This window comes from Semicossyphus pulcher, unplaced genomic scaffold, assembly GCF_022749685.1.
Source record: "Semicossyphus pulcher isolate SPU_LCO1_2020_fin unplaced genomic scaffold, fSemPul1.0.p SCAF_5, whole genome shotgun sequence".
Taxonomy (NCBI): Eukaryota; Metazoa; Chordata; class Actinopteri; order Labriformes; family Labridae; genus Semicossyphus; species Semicossyphus pulcher.
The window spans coordinates 29,333,378-29,351,831 of NW_027211726.1; the positions used below are offsets into that span (position 1 = coordinate 29,333,378).

The following is an 18,454-nucleotide window of genomic DNA, read 5'->3' on the forward strand; positions in this document are numbered from 1 at the left end:
AACATGATGGAGCGTGCAGCAGGTGAACAGCTACAGATTTTTCTCAGGAGCAGATGGAGACCAAAACAGAGCTAAAAGTAGAGTGAATATTGGACTTACATTTGCAAAAATTTGACTAAGAATTAATGCTAATGTTGCTATGCTAATGCTATGTCAAATACAGTAGGTTGCTGTGGAGTTTTGCTTTATAAGGCGACACTTTCTACTCTGGATGTGTAGAAATGGCTCAAAATATTTATTTTATGACTGTAAATTCTAATCAGCTTTATTAGCAGAGAATGTCTACACCTGAAGCTCGGCGTAGCTTGTTTCATATCATCCATTCATTAATTCATCAATTCAGGGGCTGCATCCTTTGAAGAACGTATTTAATGGCCGATTGTGTCACAGCGGCACGTCGAAGGCTGTCCCATTTAGAAGGCTTCTTCAGTTGCGGCTGACAAATGCCAGGCCATAAAGGATCCACCGGGTGCATCCTCGGATTCATTGCGCGTCAATTCAAATGAGATGTTGGACTCTCAAGCGGCAGAGGAATACACTTTAAATGTGAAAGTTTTTGGTTTCCACCCAATCAAATAGCTAGTGATACAAATGAGAAAAAAATTAAAGGGGCTTTGAAGCTTTCAATTATCTTTAAAATAATAGGTTAAGTTACATGAGGTTAGTTATGATAGCTAGTTAGCCCGCTCGCTACTTGTCGCTAGGCGTCAGGAGTTGCATTTGGTGACACAGGGTTAAGAGCGGGAACAGCTGGTGACGCAAAGAGGAAATCCTCCAAAGACCAGAACGTCTCCTTTCAGTTCGGCTTTGGCGTCTACAAAGTCATTTATTTTTTGCGACTTGACAAAAAATAAATGACTTGAGACTTGACTTGACTTTAGGCATGATGACTCGGATGACTTGCGTGGGTTCATAAGTTTGAATGTTAGATGTTAAATATAAAATGCTAAAATTCAATGTTGTCAAGTTTCTGTCTAACTATCAAGTATGTACGCAGCACAAACTGGGAATCATGATTGGACGTCTCAAAAAGCTCCCCGGTATGTGATTGTCATGACTGGATGACTGGCTGTCAGTCAAACTCGGCGCTATGGCAACACGCAACATCAGACAGCCGCTACCTGATGTTTTTCCCTAAAGTGAAGCCTCATCAGTCGTACTCGTTACTCCTCAATACGGTCTCAGAGCAGACCATCATCATGGCTGCGACTGTGCCAAGATAATACAGATACAATTCATAGTCATACTTTTTGAACATACTTTTTGTTATATAAATTGGCCAATAATATCATTATTAGCGAGCTACTAATACCTTGTCTTCTCTCTTTATAAAGGCTGGATACTACAGGTAAGAGTGCTGGATCTTGGGTGGAAAAAAGTGACTTGGCTTGGGGCTTGACTTGCCTTCACTCAGGACTCGACTTGACATAACCTGTGACTTGACTTGCCCCCCAAAAAATGACTCGAGATTTGCTTGAGACTTGGACCAAATGACTTGAGACTTACTTGGGACTTAAGCAAAGATGACTCGGTCACAACAGTGCCACTTTGTCCCCAGGGGCCACAAAAATCAACACACAATGAAAGTTCCTCACAGTTGCTTTAAAGGGGCCATGCTTAACATAACAGTTAAGACAGAGTAAACTAAAAGCAACAGTAAATGTACATGTGAGTCACAGACAACACATGGTTTGTCACTGTCACTTTCTTTTATATCAACTGTATGTGTTTAATTAGCTGTGACTTGATGACAGTTTTTTCTGCTCAGACGATATAGACAGAGCTCGAAGCCATCTTGCATTAAAGATATACTGACAACAGATGTCACGTTCATACATCTATTCTCAGGTAAACCTGCTCTAGCTGAGGTGATTCTGACTGAATGTCAGCCACGTTGTCCTCTCTGTCAACACCCTTTCAACTCCTCAAGAGGCTCTGAGACATTTCTGACGTGTAACTGATGCGTCTGCTGCTCCTGTTGTCTTTGTCATGTGCACTGCGTGAGGAAACCCAATCTACAGTTTATGGAACAGCTCTGTAATTTACTCAGACAGTATATCCTCTCCTCCTTCACCACACAATGACCCCCGTGGTTCAGTTTCTCAACCTCTTAGCCCTCACCTGGCCCCCAGCGGTTTCACAGTCGGCTGCGGATGTCAGGATGTTTCCCTTTTGTACTCCACACAGGTCTCCGTTTCAGCCCCTCTGGTTTGTGTATGTGCCTGTTTTTTGTGCTTGTATAACCCAAATCCTCATGCTTTTTCCCCTAATGCAGCCTGTCTGGGAGTATTACAGGCTACAAGAAGAAGGAAATGTAATAACCAGCGAGCCCCGGTGCCCTGTCAGCACGGCTCAGCCTCTGGAGAGGCCTGCCCATCACGTACAGCCTATGACGGTGCAGATTACACCGAGCACTGCAATAAGCCTGACACATGGAGAAGTCAGAGATTACAGCCGCAGACTATTTCCACCATCTATTCATGCAGCTGTACCTCTCATCTCCGTAATGGAGCGGGCACACAGCATACTCTGGTGGTGAAACACTGACACAACCACTCACACTTGTTTTTCCTGTTTTAATCAGATATTAAAACACATTACAAAGTCAGTTTGCAAATACTCTCATTTGTTAAATTAAATGACTGAAATGCACAAGTCTGAAACAGTTCTTTGTCGATGTGAACTAGCATAAATTAATCAATGTTTGCACCTTGAAGAGAGTTTGAAAACTAATAAATATGACACCTTTTTACAAGTGTAAAATACAGGCATACCAAGTTGGACATTAAGTATTTATATAATTTTTGTTTTACATATCGACTTAAACAATCAGCCCAGTAGCTCACACAACCTATCATACTGAATTAAAGCAACATATGGTCACAATATATAAAACAAAGGTGAATGAAATCAGGCAGTAAGAAACCACTGAGAGGATAAGTGCATAAGCGATGCGTTTCCAGTGAGAAGAGTTCAGTCTGTTTCCATTAAACTATTCACAGAAGAAAAAAAAACACTCCGCACACTCAACTGTGTGGTCTGAAGAAAAGTTCAGAGAGCAGGCATCTTTGCAAAAATCTTCCCGTAGTCCCAACAGGACAACCATCAGTGCAAAAACAATACAGCTTAATGCGATGCTACGACACAACGGACAGTGCAATTAATCCCAGCCTCAGGTGACACCAACACTGTTACTGGTAATGAGTCTGATCAGCAGCAGAGGGCCGAGACTTGCAGCCTGATGCTACTGAGTCAGTGTTAGAGGATGTGAGCTGCTGAACCATCAGCACCATTAAAGCCCTGCATGGTGACTTTTCTCTAGTTCTCAGGTTGTTCATGAAGGCTAGAAGGATAATTCTAGGAAATTACAATTCAGGTGATTTTGTACTTTTGGCCCTTTGTCTCGGCAGGTATGATGACATTTTGCGAAGCAAGGTCATTGTTTGTGATCTGGGAACACAACACAACTTTTCTTTAATGAAGTCAGATGAGGCAAGAAACCTGAGCAGTCAGACAATCAGATTATCCAACTATAGCTGCTTTTCCACTGGCCAAAAAACCCACTAACACCCGCTAACACCTGGCTTTTTTGCTTATGCCCCGGTCCCATCTAAATTTAGCGCATTGACGCATGTTTTTTAGACCCGCGTATAGATGCCGATTGTCTCGGTTCCCATTGCCAGTGAAGTATACTCCTGTGGGTCACTTTTGTGCTGCGTCACCGCCTGACGTCACAAACACGCCGGAAACAGGGTTAGTAAACAGTGAAGATGTTACGGTGGTTAGGTCTTTATTGTATCTATTACTCATTCAGTCTGTTTATGAAACTCGGCACTGACAAATTTGGAACAATGTTCGAGTGCTGCTTCGACGGAGACGGGGGAGTTTGTAGCTGAGATGACAAGGAGAAAAACCTAACCACTGTTACATCTTCACTGTTTACTAACCATTTCAGGTGCGTTTGTGACATTATATGGTGACGCAGCAGAAGACAGACCGAAAGGAGTATACTCCACTGGCAATGGGAAAAGAGAAAATCGACATCTATTAGCGGGTGTTCCCAGGTCGGAAAAACCTGCATCAACTCGCTAATTTCGGTGGGAAAGGGGTATATATTAGCTAAACCAGGGTTTTTTTTGCACTGCAGATCATTTTTAAATGTATAAATTGACCAGTAGGTACAAAGAGTGTTTGAATTGCTCCAGTACATTGCATCCCCTTGCATTTGTCAAACTGGCTGCTATGGCTGCACAGTAAGCCCTGCAGGCAAATGCACATTAAAGTGCTCACATTGTTATTGAAAGTGTCTGACAACACTGAAGAAAGGAACGCTACAAGAATAGATGTTATGTTATGTTAAAGCGCAAGATGCTTTATTTTAAGCAGAAACAACAGATACATTGTTCTCCTATAGTGTTTTGTTTGAGTCTTTGAAACAACAAACTCCCACACCAGTACACTCACACTAACTGATGAGGTCTGTTTTGGGTGGAAAAGAATTGTAACTCGTACAGAAAAAAGTGTAATGTTGTCAGACACAAAATCAGAGCCTGTCAGAGGCAAAAACAAGAACTTTAGTGGACAGAATTTGATGGGGTGCGTTTACCCTGAAAGATTACATTACAGTCATTACAGCCTGTTACGCTGCTGTTGGCTGGGGCAATCTGCTGGAGCAATTTCAAAACTCTTTGTACCCATTACGTTTGGCAGCATTCTGCCCTTGTACAGGATTTTGGGAAACTGATCCAGCCCTTTTTGTTTGGAGTGCGCACAGCAAAAATGTTGATAATAACCCATTACTGTGAAGGAAAACTACACAGGTATTGTACGACGTTCCAACTGTGTTGCAAGTTTACAAACTGATATTTTCATTGAGGATATGTTTGAGAGATTTTTTAAACCCTGTCTGACTGCTCTTGTTTCTTGCCCAGTCTGACTTCTTTTAATAAACACTGACATGTTCCTCTAAGTTTTAACTTGAGGACAAATTATTTGACCTAAATTGTAATAACGGGAATTATCCTTTCAATACAAAACAAATGCAAGCATACAGTATATTCTTTGTTGTGATGCTTCTTTGTTTCAATCAAAATCATCAGGAGTTAGGAGGAGCATGTGCACACACACCATAGAAGGAGAAATGGCTACCCTAGTGCTTGGTCGAGGCCAAGGCGAGTTGTGGATTTGGAAATTCTTTGTATTTACAGTTTCACCAGTCTGTGACAGTTCAACACACGAGTCCGCTCCTGCTCTGCTGGATAAAAGAGGAGTCGTGTCTCATTTGACCTTGTTTTCTTCCTGAGTATTTTCTTCTATCACCACTATCTGTACACCTGACAACTGCCCACTTGCGTCCAGTTGCAGCCCCTGAACCCCCTCAGTCTGCGCCTCCTGAATTTGGCACTGTGTCTCCTCACCCCCCGTGGACATCGTCACCTCCATCCCGCTCTGCACCATCATGGTGGTCCCGTCTCTGCCCGCCTCCCCACTCAGCTGCAGCTCCATCACTCCCACCGCTTGCTCCATCGGGGCCGGGTTGATCTCGATGACCGTGTGCTCCTGGCCAGCCTCCACCTCGCCCTGCATCACCTCCTGCTGCACCAGCATGGTGCCGTCCACCACCTGGCCCTCTATGGGCACCATCTCTGCCCCCCCGGCCTGCTGGCTCAGGTGAACCAGCTCTAAGGGGCTCACCATTGTGCCCAGCTGGCTGGAGTCCTGCATGGGGGTGGTGCCCAACAATGTGAGACCAGAGGACGGATGCAAGGTGATGGTGTCCGCCTTTCCGTCCCCGGTCACCATGTAGCGGGTGAAGAGCTGCGAGCCGGCGGGCAGCAGGGTGACTGTGTTGGACGACTGGGCGAGGGAGGCGATGGGCAGGCTGGCCACAGTGAACGGCTGACCCACGGAGGACAGGGAGATGGGGGAGAGAACTGTGAACTGCTGCGGCTGAATGGTGGCCTGCTGGGTTATGGGGGAGGTCAGGAGGGTGGTGGTGGAGGCTGGCCTCTGGAGACGAGGCCGTTTGGTCTGACGTTTGGTGGGAGTTTTGTTTTTGGCGGGCTGAGGGCAGGAAAGGAGAGCTCGCACCTGCTGCTGCTTCCTCTGTTCTTCCAGCTGAACCTCCAGGTCTGCAAAGGGCACACAACACAGTACTGAGGTTAGGAGCAGAGTGGATCAACAACTGAATATACCTTATTCATTTTCTTTAAGCTATTTTTTCGATGATAATATTGATATTTGACATCTATATACTGTAAGTAGATCAGAGATGGTGGGCATGCCAAAGCCAGCGATATCAAGTTCAATCGAGCACTTTGACACTGTAACTATCAGGGTGATCATCAGACATGTTTAAATCCTTCACCTGCTTTGTGTGACATTAAAAGTAACCACATAGTTGGTGTCCCTGTTAATCTTTTCTCTGTTAAAAATACTCTAAATCTAAGTTGGTTCTTTTGCATACTAAATGCTATTGTGATGGATTGTTTTTGAAAGTTCAATGCTATTAAAATAGGCTGTCACATTTCCATTTAAAATTTTCAATTAAAAGTTTCTGAGAGAATTTTTAACAAGCGTGTCTGTCACAAAGAAAAAAGACAATGAGGAAGTCCATCAGCACCAAAGTTCACTCTGAAACTCGGAAATAGCTTCACAAACAAATCCCTCTCACATGAGTCACTCAGTGAGTCATCACACATCCACTGATGAAGATGCAGATGACAGCAAAGTAAAATGTGAACAACAATGATCAGCTGACAAAGAGCAGTACAGTGGGACACATGCAGATAACAAGTGTGGAGGCTCATGAAGTGAACACCTAGCTTTGGTTCTGTACTCACTGGTGAGCGTGCTGAGGATCTGCTCCTGACAGGGATCCGTCTGCTGCCTCCTCCTCTCCAGCATCCTCTTCACCGAGTCGAGCAGACCGAACACTTGGGCGAGGTTACTGAGCACCGCCACCTCTACCAGACAGGAATCTGGGATCAGTGCGGCAATCAATCAAAGGGTCACATGGTCAGTCAGAAAGGAGGAACAAATTCAGCTGTTGTAAACAATCATTCATTCATTGTTATTATTACAGAAACCAACAGCAGCCATTCGAAAGCTTCCTGGTGTTGGTTTTTCATCCATCGGCTTCAACAGCAGTTGAATTTGTTCTTTCTTTCCATTTGCTTCTCATTATACATGAGCCCTAACTCCTGCAAATGCTCTGTGTTTCTCGAGAAGCCATTAGCGTTGTTACTGTACCTGTTTCCTGTAAGGCGGCTGGCTCTCTGCGCTGCTGCACGTTGTTCAGCAGCTCCTGCAGCTCTGTGCTGATGTTGGTCACCACCTCACCCAGCAAACCCACATCAGCTATGCCCTTCCAGAAGTTCAGCGTGTCCTCTGGGGACAGACAGAAAGTCAGTCACTATTTTGCTTGTGTTTTCATCACTGTGGAAGGAATGATCTGTGTGGGGATGTGCGCTCTCTGAGACCTGAGATCTCGTTAGACTCCTTCTTATCCACAGACTCCAGTGAGCTCGAGCTCCAGTCCACCTTCCCACTCAGAATCTCGACTCTGTCCTCACCCATGGCCCCGCCATTACCCAGGACCACCTGAGCTGCAATTTACACAAGAGAACATACATGCTTGTTACATGGTTAACAAATCATGTACTGAAGAAATGATAATGTGAATTTAAACTTCAAACAAAGTTATGGAAACCTGAAAGGGTACTTCCTGTATTTTTGAACCTTGGCCTTATTTTCATAGTTTTGGTTCTAACTGACTCATGGGTACAAAAAGTTTTGGTATTGCTCCAGGAGACTGCTTCAACTAGCAGCCGCAAAACAGACTGTAATGGCTGCAACATCATCTTTCAGGGCACATGCCCCCAATCACAGCACGCCCACCTAAAGTGCCTGTTTTCCCGCTGAAGGACTCGGATTGTACAAAAATGATCTATGCAGATGTAGAATGTTTTGTTCAGAAGGATTTTTCTAAACCAGAAAAGCTGTCACCTTTTTCAAGGCCACCAGACTCCACTGACAAACCCAGTCATGTGACCTCGCAGAATATGGGAGTTGCTGGTTCACGGCTGCATAGTCGATTGTTGGCTTGTGTTATTGTGTGACTTTGGTGTTAAGAAGTGTAAGCTCAATAACACAAACTAACTGGTGAAGGCAGCAGAGGACGAGCAACTCCCGTGTTGTGCAAGTAAAAAGACAATGGAGTCTGGTGGCTTTCAAAAGTGGGCTATCACGGCTGGGGTTCTTTACTTTTAAAAAAACTTACTCTGAAAGGTTCCCTTTATATTAGAATAACGACCTGAGCCTGTCAGTGGCAAAAACACTTTTTGTGGAAATTGAATCAAGCAAATAAGATTACGCTGCAGCCATTACAGTCCGCCTCGCAGCTGCTAGCTGCATCAATCTACAGGAGCTATTCCCAAGATTTCTGTACATATTCGTCATTTAGACCAAATTACACGTGAAAAACTAAAAAAAACAGGACCCAGGTTTAAAAGTTAGATTCATGTAAATGTCAAATCTGTGAAATATCTGCATGAATCAGTCAGTCTGTGCAACATTTATTACAGTCATACTAACTATAGCTCGTCAGTAAATTATGCTTGCAATTTATTTGTGTAGTGTTTACAATATTGTGAAGCTGAGCTGGGGCTTACAAGTGAAGCTTAAAGAAAGAATGTAATTATTAGGAGGGTAACTAGGAGGGTTTCCACAGCTCCGAGGTCAGCTCGCGCTTCCCACTCCACAATAAACGACAACAACGCTAACAGAAAATGGCAAGCAGCCAAGAAAAGGACATTGAAGATGTTTGCTCCCCTCTGGGAATAAAAAAAAAGCAGTGTGGACAACAGCTTTGTTTTATTTCTTTTAAAAAAATAATGGATTTTAATTTCATTTAATTTTCATGACTTTATTTTCATGTTTTTCAGAGTTCAGGAATCAATTTTGTGAGTTGATAATATAAATGTAATGCATTGTGTTAATGGGCATATACTGTCTCGTATCGATCGCAGGCCCCTGAATTGAATCGAACTGAAATCGTATCCTGGCAGACTTTGTGACACCGGCAACTATCGTATCATTGTTCAAATGAATGATATAATATTGTATTGTGATGGAAATTGCGATTTACAACCCCAGTAATTATACAGGTAGATAAAACGAGACTAGGTCAAAACCTAGTATGTGGCTGACCACATTGGGTCAATGTGCGCTTTTGTGGGCAATGTGTTACAAGGACTGTCCTCATGAGGCCGATGACAGCGTGTTTGAAAGCAGGTGCGAGCAGCGGAGGAGCAGCCCCGCCTACTCCCCGAACAAAGTATCCAGAGCCGTATAGACAGAGAGTCGCGTCAGTGGAGGTCCAATATGTTCCATGATCCGCCATTGCAATGTCACAGCTCTCTCTCTCTAGTGCTCTGAAAGTACCGTCACTCAGTCAGTCAGTCAGTCAGTCAGTTACTCAGTCACATACAGAGCCATGTGTAGGGCTGACCCCGGCGGTCAGCCAAAAAGCATGAAAATAAATTCATACAGGGATGTTAGTCTGTCTTACATGAGGAAGTATTTCCTTCAACTGGTGGCTTTTCAGTTTGCTATTAAACCAACAAATTACTTTGAGTCTCAATCTGCTTTAAAAAATAAATGTTTTTGCTTTCGTTCTTGATCGGAAAATATGACAATTTGACACAAGGCTGGTATCACTAAAATCTAAACAGTTCACAGCCGTACAGGGTGATATCACATCTTTCATAAAGTGACATCTGTCGTGCCGTGACCTCTGTGTCTTCTCACCTTGTGAGGATGTGGGCGTCGTCAGCCCCGTGCCGTCAGGAGGAAACCTTGTGTTGTTGATCAGAAGGTCAAACTTTGTGCTGCGACACGTGTTGGTGCACAGCGTGCTGTGCTGGTAGAAGTCCAGCTGACCCGAGTCCATCATTTTTCTGGAAAGAAAGAACGTTTATAAAACAGCTGGAAAATTGCAAAGAAAAAGTATTTTAAGTTTGATTTTCCACCACTGATCCCATCAGAACTGCCAAACATATTTTTGTAATCAACTGAAGTTTTGTGTGTTAAAAAATAATAAAAAGAAAACAAGAAATTTAAAGACAGGACCTACAATGAAAAGCCAGAGACATCCTCATCCTCATCTTTATCCCGTTTACAGATTAGAAATAATGTAATAATGTCTATTTGGTTCCCTCAAACAAAGCTACAATACAGAAGTATTTCATCTTGTTTCGGATGTTTATACAAGATGCATGAGTCATCCGTTTTGTCAGAAAGAATTTGTGCAGAGTAGTTTCATGCAGACTATAATTTATCTGTCCTGTAGTGCGACCGACCAGCCCTCTGAATACCGAAATATGTCTTCCGGCTCACTGATGAAAATGTCTCCTCACCTTAGCATGACTCCACCCATCCTGATGGCTCTCTTCCAGTCCTTCAGAGTGGCTTTTCCAGAAATGTGCACAAACTGCTTCGGGCTAATTAGCTGGTCTTCATACTAGTGGAGAAAGTATAAGTTAAGTAAACAGACTGAGTCACGACCGAACACTATAAATAACTCATATGAAAGTGACATACAAGACTCCATAAGTTATGTTTGTACCATCATGTCTGCACAGTGATATTGTTGACTGTGACACTGCATATTAGAAGCTGTGGAGTTAATTGAGTGTTAGTTATTAACTATTGATCAATGATTTAGAAGATTGATCATTGTGTCTGAATGGATAACGTAAACTGATGTAAAATATGTTTTAATGAAAAACTTAATTTGATGCGAGTTGCAGAATCACTTTCAAACATTTTTGTCCACTTCTTTTGCTGTCACTAATGGAGCGACCCCACGAGCTAGCTAGTTCAGGCAGGCAACTCGAGCAGCACTGATGTCACACCTGACATGCGTCAATCTCCATATTCACCTGAAAAACACTTCCCCGCAGTTTAGCGGCCTATTTCAGCTGCAAGATTTCCGGTCTCTCTCTCTGCTCTGTCATTTCCACCACTGCCCTGCACCAGTACTGCGCTCATACTTTCAGCCCCAGCATGCACCTGCAGGCTCAGACTAGGGGGGTTTAAGATATTATCTCATCACTCCTCAAACTTGTGCATGTAAAATAAATCTGCAAGGCGCCAAACACAAGCCGTGTTCTGCTGCTGCAGTAAACATTTCAAACTAAGACAAACGTGAGTTGTCTGACTGAACTACATTTTTGTTGTGCATTGAATTGAAGTGAGTCCCTAATGAAAGACGGATGCGGATATACAGTACATACCCGCAACACCATTTCACTTCTTGTACCCTTTGTTCTCTACTTAATGAAGTAAGAATATACCAAAAAATCCTCCTAAAAGAAGATAACGAAGTGCAGAGTGTATGCTGCTCTTACAAATATTAATCATTTATCATTATGAATCTCAAGCGTTGGACCTCTTATAATTTGTTATAACTGTAGAAGTTGTCTGTGACCTAATCCCTTGTGAGTCAGCCATACAAGTAACATTCAACTGCAAACTATCATTGGCAAACGCTGAGGCCATATCTGTCCCGTGCAAATTGGCATCTCTGATATTTGGGGTTGTGATTTGTTGGACTGCAAGGCTTTGTGTTTCTTCTGTGCCTTTTCTCAGCCTCTATTACGATTAAGAATTGTGGAGGCTGTGCTGTGCAAATATAAATGAAAGTTTTGACATCAATTTTTCAGTGCAAATGCAGGAGGATAGTCTCGCTTCACAGCATGGAGACAGATTTGCAGAAAGAATACGCTCAAATCTATCAGAGGAGTACAATCTCAAAATGATTAGATGGATGATATGCATGACAGCAGACGGTAAGGAACGTTTTTTTCTACACATAGGAATATTACCGGAAATGTACTGAAATATTCTACTGAAGTAGAAGTACTGTTACTTGACCGGAGTTGTACTCAAGTAAAAGTCAAAGTAATTGTGTAAAAAGTGACTCAAGTAAAACTAAAAAGTAGCTCACTTAAAAAGCACTTAAAGTAAAAGTTATTTAGTTACTTTCCCACCTCGCTGATCTTTATAATAAACTAATGTATCCAAGGTTACCTTACACATGCATCCTATGCAAATGAAATAAAATTAAACTTTTATATTTTCCCTATGCCCTGTGCTCACATAGTTTTGGTGTCAAAATGACGAGAGATGGACCTTTTGTTAAAGAGTAAGATCCTTTGTTTAACCAGAAACAGCTGTTACATCACTCTCGTCATAGCCACCAGACTCCACTTACAAAAACAGTCATTCTTCCCCGCAGAACACGGGAGTTGCTGATTTTTCTACCGCTGCCTTGATCGGTTAGTTTGTTTGTGTTATTGTGTGGTATTCTAAAGGGTTAGTTCGTTTCTGTAACGAGGCAGCGGTGGACCAGCAAGCGCCGTGTTCTGCGAGGTGAAATTACTGTTTTTGTTACTGGAGTCTGGTGGCTTTGAAGAGAGCGATCTAACGGCTGCTTCTGGTTAAACAAAAAACTCCCTTCAGTCTGTGTCAAAGGTAGTGTTTCCTCAGAGCTCTCTTCTGTCCCACTCATGGTTCGCTCATGTTATATGTTGGGTTTGTAATTGCAGCCAGCTCTTCTTCGCTTCGGCTCAGTGAAAATCAACCGGCACCGCTGTTTTGTTGCGATGCATTTGATTGGTGTCTGGTCCAAGTCAGTGTTCTTTCTAGCTCGCAATATCCGTAGACTTACACCTCTGACTATTACACAGAGACTTATTTTAGTCTAGCCAGTAGTTTACAGTAAGTTAAATTCATGAGGGTTCCTGGTTATTCTAGTCCTGTGTAAATAGTGCTTTAGTTAGATACTACTATTTGTAATGCAAGTTTCACACTGTTTACTATTAGCTGATGTAACTAGCAGTGCAAGAAAAATGGGACCTAGCAAAATTAAATTCTACATTTAATAGCATTTTATTAAATAAGCAGTGTGGTGATATATTTAGTTCTTACTTTAGTTTTTACAGCTTAAGTACAGTAATATGTACAATGCTGACAGCAGCCTAAATTGTTTCTTACGACCATCTTTCGTGAGCCTTGTTGCTCAGTATTTCACGAGAACCTTTGGTGCTCATGACAGGTTCAGCTTGACTAGCTTTGATTGATCACAGGAAGCATCCGTGATCAATTAATGTGTAAAAGTGTGAAAAGAAAATCTGTTAAGCTGTTAAAAGACAACACACGGGTAGTAATTTTAATCAGCATGAAGCCGTCTGAAGCAACAAGTTTAAAGTAAGAAGAAATATATTAGTTGTTGTATGTGGGACACCAGAAGTAGTGCATGTTTATTCCCTGCCGAGTGACTGACTATTGAATGACCTAGTTGCCATTCAGCTATGTATAGCAACGTTTGGTAACTAGCATATGCAACAGTTTTCTTCCATATCTGTGTGTTTAAATATCAGTATGTTTGTGTCTTGTGCTTTTTAACTGCAAAATATAACTGTTAATTAAGACCAATAGGGAAACACAGCTGCAGTTGCCATGTTTCTACGATGTGGACTTAAAACTACACCAACCTTCACACATTTCACATTGATTCCTGGGCACACAAATTTCTTCACAAGCAACACAGCTTTACAGTCTCCGCATGTTATGGGACAGCCAAACTCAACATCTTCTCCCTCAGTTTGTTCTAAAAGAATGGAAAGAAACACACACAACATTTTATACATGAGGGGACCGGGGTAAAGCATGCTTTTTGTTATGTACACTGCTAAATGTATGCATCACCAAGTTGTCAAAATGTCTGATCATTTCTTACCTGCATGTGCTTCAACGGCCATGACAGCGGCATCTGTTTCGGCAGATTCATCTCTGAAAAGAACATTTTCACATTTCTTGTGACATTTCTTCACTCTTTGTCCCACTGTAATTAAAACCAAAACATGGCCTATCGTCTTATATCTCTCTAGTTGTGTTTGTTGTGTGAAATTATGTTGAAGTGAAATGAACTGTAATTTCAGTCTCCATCCTCATAGTATCACTTCGGTAAAACCTGCCTTAAATACATACCCAGTGGTGATTGGCTGGAGCTGGAGGATGACCTGAGTCTTATTTGGGTCATTGGGGTCTTCTTCACCATCAGCCTTCACCATCACCACCTCCGCCATGGACACCGTGACCTCGTCCGTGGTCGCCATCACACTCAGTGTAGACTGCAGAGGGGGGCCGCTTTCATATAACAGCTATTCAGTTTGTTCATCTGAAAAGGACAAAAAATGAAAAAACGTTAATAGTCTAATGATATTAGTAGGGCTGCACTGAGGAGACAGTTGTGTTTATACTAAGATATCTTCTGGTACCATTTTTTCCTTCTGATTCAGCTTCCAATGCCTAGACTTTAGAATAGACAGATTTCATGTTGAGTCAGAGAACAACTCTATTTATAATCTAGAGGTAGCTGTATGCTCAGACCACAAAATGCCCATAATAGGAAAATAACTTTTTTGTTTGTTAGGCCATTGAGGCCAAGTGGCATTGTGTTTTTTTCACTGCACACAAATTGTCATATAAATGCAATATATTTTACAGCCTTAATGTGTGTTTAATTAATTGGAATTACCATATATCATCATATAAATTATAATAATAAAGTTAAAAATACATATTTAAACTACTGTAAAATACTTTTTACTTTACTTTCTCTCACAGTACTTTTATTTTCAAGTTGAAAAAGTGTCACTACTACAGTAGCTAATGTCTCTGCTTAATATGTTTCACTCGCCGTATCATGAACCTAACCATAGACCAAACTCAACAGTACAAGTAACAGTACAAGCCACTTGTAGATCATAACTAATATGTTTAAATTAACAAATGTATTCCATCTCAATTTTCTTTAACGTATCATTATATCCACAAACGTCTATTTATAGCCAAACACTGGGCTACTAACTATTGACAACTCAGTAATGATGCAACTGAGCCTAAATGTATTCATATCTGGGAATTTAGTTTGAACATTTAGACATCTTTTAACTTTCGTGGTGTGCAGATCATAGTTATTATAGTTTTGAAATTTTAATTAGTTTTGATTTTTATTTAGTCTTTCATTTTGATTTCAGTTTAGTTTTAGTTATTCTTACGAGTTCATAAGTAAGTTTTATTTTTATTTTGAGGAAGTGACTAGTTTTAATTTAGTTTCGTGTTAGAAAGAAACTGAAAACGGTAGGATGACATCAAATATGATTTTCGTTAGGTCTTTTTATTAGGCCTGTGTCTCTCGAGGGGTCAAACTGAGCAGGACAAAGTGGTAGCTATAGCAACCGCAGTGTGAATCGAGGGAGAAAAAGTAAAAGTTGATTTTACCTGCAATTCTATTTAGTTTTAGTTCGTGTTGCATTGTTCATTGTAGTTTTTATTTTTATTTCAGTTAAAGAACTTATTTTTTCACTGTTAGTTTTAGTTAATTTTAATAACCCCGGTGCAGATAGGAGTCATATTTATAAAAAGCCGAACAACTGGCAAACTGCCTGTAACCTTCCTACTTTTTAAACGCGATATATTTGAGCTAGATGTATCTTTAGGTTGAGTTTCCCCCGTAAATTTGATATAGAAACCGCAGCTTTGCGTGATCTAAGAGGATGGTAACTGACGCGGGATTGAAAGCCAATTCGCCGTTACTCTAACGTTATTGCCAAATTTGATGCAGATAATTAAGTACCATTCTCCAAGTTAGGTGGGATATTGCGACCGCAGTGGGGTACTGACTGCTTTTCTCTGCTGAGATCCACACAGCCACTCAGACTAGACTCGGCGGTAGCCATTGTGGCTAACGCAAGGGCGTAACTTGATGTGTGGAAAACTGGACAATATTGTGAACTATACTGTCCGAGACGGGTAAAGCTTTGCATTTACAGTGTGACGGTTACGTGCCGCTTGTCTCTGAACCGTACGTCCCTTCGTAACTCTGCATTTTAACTCTCCGCTCCCCCTCAAAATGACGTCTCCCTGTGCGGCGGCACGTACAGCAAACAACGGCGCGGCGACGGCGTTGCCCCTCCATTCTCTACGAGCCTGGCCGGCTGAACCCCCTCCGCTATAAACGCGAAACCCCCGGCTGAAACTATCGTTAGGGTCGTGAGAGCGGCTGATATTTAACAAACTAGTAAATTTAAAACCACATAGTAAAATATTAGCTTGTCCTTACCGTTTTATGGAGAGAAACGCAGCCCTAGATTGTACAGAGCTGCGGCGCATGCGTACTTCGTTGATATAGCATGACTTCCTGCTGAACAGCGCTCGCCTTGTTATCACGCTCCTGTAAACCTTGACAAAAAGCCACTAGAACTTATTTTATTGTATATATGGTTTAAGTAAATTGATTGCATCAAAGAGAGTGGGGAGTCTGCCACGTTTAGTGACACCTTCCACTTTCATAGTCTTTATTTTCAGCGTTTTATCTCGCATATTCAATCTATTTTGTTGTATCCAAACTTGTGTTATCATTTACGACCTATTTTATGAAGGATTGGACTAAATTCTGTGTGATATTTACTAAAAAGTGATGAATTAAGTCAACGTGTTGCGATTATAGTTTCATCCTGTCTCGCAAGCGAGATCTAACATTTAGGTCACGCATTTAAGAGGAAAATATAAACTAAACTACAAATTGTTGAGGAATGATTTTCATTTTACATGTTAATGCTATGTGGTTGTATTATTCCTATCTGCACTGATATCATTATTAGCGTTTCGATAACGACAGTGACCCTGCTGAGTGACTGCAGACTAGGAAGTTCACCGTTTAGCAGTATGACTAAGAATTTTCTTTCACAGAGACAGAACGGGGCGCCAGGACAAGTGATCACTAGCAGCCCCTGTGTTAAAAATTATGCTTCCGAAATCTCTTGATAGCGATTCCGCAAGAGGAGTGGTATTCCCCACCCCTCCTGTGCCATACATAGCAGAAGCCCTTTTTAACACTACATTTGAACGTCCCACGGCCTGGCCAGCGGCAACATGTTCCTCACTCAGAGGTTCGGGAAATGTAAATCTGCCTCTTTGTGGGAGTGTTTTAAAGTACGATTCATAATATCAACGTTACGATAAGAACCAATGTTTGACATATGTAGTGATTTATGAATAGTAATCGAAGTTTGAGCGTATTTGGGTGTATGGGTTTAGCTATCGCCGAGAATCATGGGTAAAAGAGGCGGGGCAACCGAAGTTAGTTAGCTCTCATTGGTGCTGCGTTCATGTAAAATAGTAAAATCAACGACATTTTAGAAAACAGAGGTCTTGGAAATGTTTATTGTGGTTTGGCAGAGTTTTAACTCATCATTTCAGAAGTTTTCTGTAAACGTGACTGCACTCTTTCAATTAGCCTTACATAATACATAAAGATAGTGGAAAAACAAAAACAGATACAGGGCCTTAGCCAGTAGGCCCACTTAAAATATACTGAGGTTGTATATTCCAGAGTTTTCCCCCACATTTTTCTTTTGCAAATTCTTTCTTCCACAGGGCCATTTTAAAGCCTTCTCTATACTTGACGGAAACCTGACTTTGTTGTTGCAAAAACGGAACCATCTATTGATAAGTGAAAGGTGTACATAGTGTATATATTTATTATTAACATCATTTCATTGTATTTTATTAATGTCAGTATTTTGTCCTTGCATTTTTTGTTATTTATCATTTGTTTTATCCTTGTTCTCTACTGTGAGCTGTTGTACCAAGTGAATTTCACCCAATGAGGGATCAATAAAGTCTATCTTATCTTATCTTCAATAACATAACATCAAAATTAGCCATTAAAGCCAACCATGTGTAGTGTAAATAGATAGACAGACATTAATAATAACCCTTACACTAAAAAAGGAATACATCCTGGAATTCAAACAGAAATAATAAATAATAACCTCAACTACAGTTATCTAAAATGTATACTAACATATATCTAAATATAAACATATCTGAAAAGTAAACCTACTCAAGTTAATGTAAAATCTGATACATCTCATATATCTAACTGTTTATCTTATATGTAAACAAGCATTACAGGGAGGTAGAGGTGTTAATGTACCATACATTCTTCATAGTTGTAAATGTGCCCTGTACAGTCCTGTACAGATAATTTAATAAAAGATTAGATCTTTCTTTCTTTTTGCAACGTGAATTTCTTACTTTTCTGTCTCCAAAGCATCTCCACAAAAATCCTATTATAGGTGTGAATGAGTATGAGCTGATGTAGGCCGCACTGTCACCAGACATATAAAACACATTACATTTGAAATTTGAACATATTAGTTTTCTATGCCAGGGCCAAACTAAACTACTGTTTTAATGAAGACTGATGTTACTCTTGTTCTGGATATAAGGTGGAATGTTAGACTTGACTTTGTCCACATCACCCCCATATTAACCTACAGTATATCACCATTAATGTATTGGAATAAGCAATCTGGGT

General features: G+C 41.2%; 1 protein-coding gene and 1 non-coding gene across 2 annotated transcripts; both read right to left on the bottom strand.

The window, feature by feature from the left end:
- Positions 1–2,562: 2,562 nt before the first annotated feature.
- On the bottom strand, positions 2,563–16,234 carry gmeb1 (glucocorticoid modulatory element binding protein 1). Its single transcript, XM_069681396.1, has 10 exons — positions 16,193–16,234; positions 14,056–14,245; positions 13,805–13,857; positions 13,560–13,675; positions 10,419–10,522; positions 9,811–9,959; positions 7,482–7,607; positions 7,252–7,389; positions 6,843–6,980; positions 2,563–6,131 (listed from the first exon to the last, which is right to left on the bottom strand). The coding sequence occupies exons 2-10, from the start codon at positions 14,181–14,183 to the stop codon at positions 5,278–5,280; spliced, it is 1,806 nt and encodes a 601-aa protein (XP_069537497.1). The 5' UTR covers positions 14,184–14,245; positions 16,193–16,234; the 3' UTR covers positions 2,563–5,277.
- A 595-nt stretch (positions 16,235–16,829) lies between these two features.
- Positions 16,830–16,963, bottom strand: LOC138609570 (U11 spliceosomal RNA). The gene has a single exon (XR_011309495.1). It is a non-coding gene; the product is annotated as a U11 spliceosomal RNA (small nuclear RNA).
- Between the last annotated feature and the right edge of the window lie 1,491 nt (positions 16,964–18,454).

Excerpts from the sequence above, each read along its gene's own strand:
- gmeb1 (XM_069681396.1), bottom strand. The coding sequence starts at position 14,183 with ATGGCGACCACGGACGAGGTCACGGTGTCCATGGCGGAGGTGGTGATG. Across the intron at positions 13,858-14,055 it reads CTCCAGCCAATCACCACTGG|AGATGAATCTGCCGAAACAG; the intron begins GTATGTATTTAA and ends TGTTCTTTTCAG. Across the intron at positions 7,390-7,481 it reads GGAGTCTAACGAGATCTCAG|AGGACACGCTGAACTTCTGG; the intron begins GTCTCAGAGAGC and ends GTCTGTCCCCAG.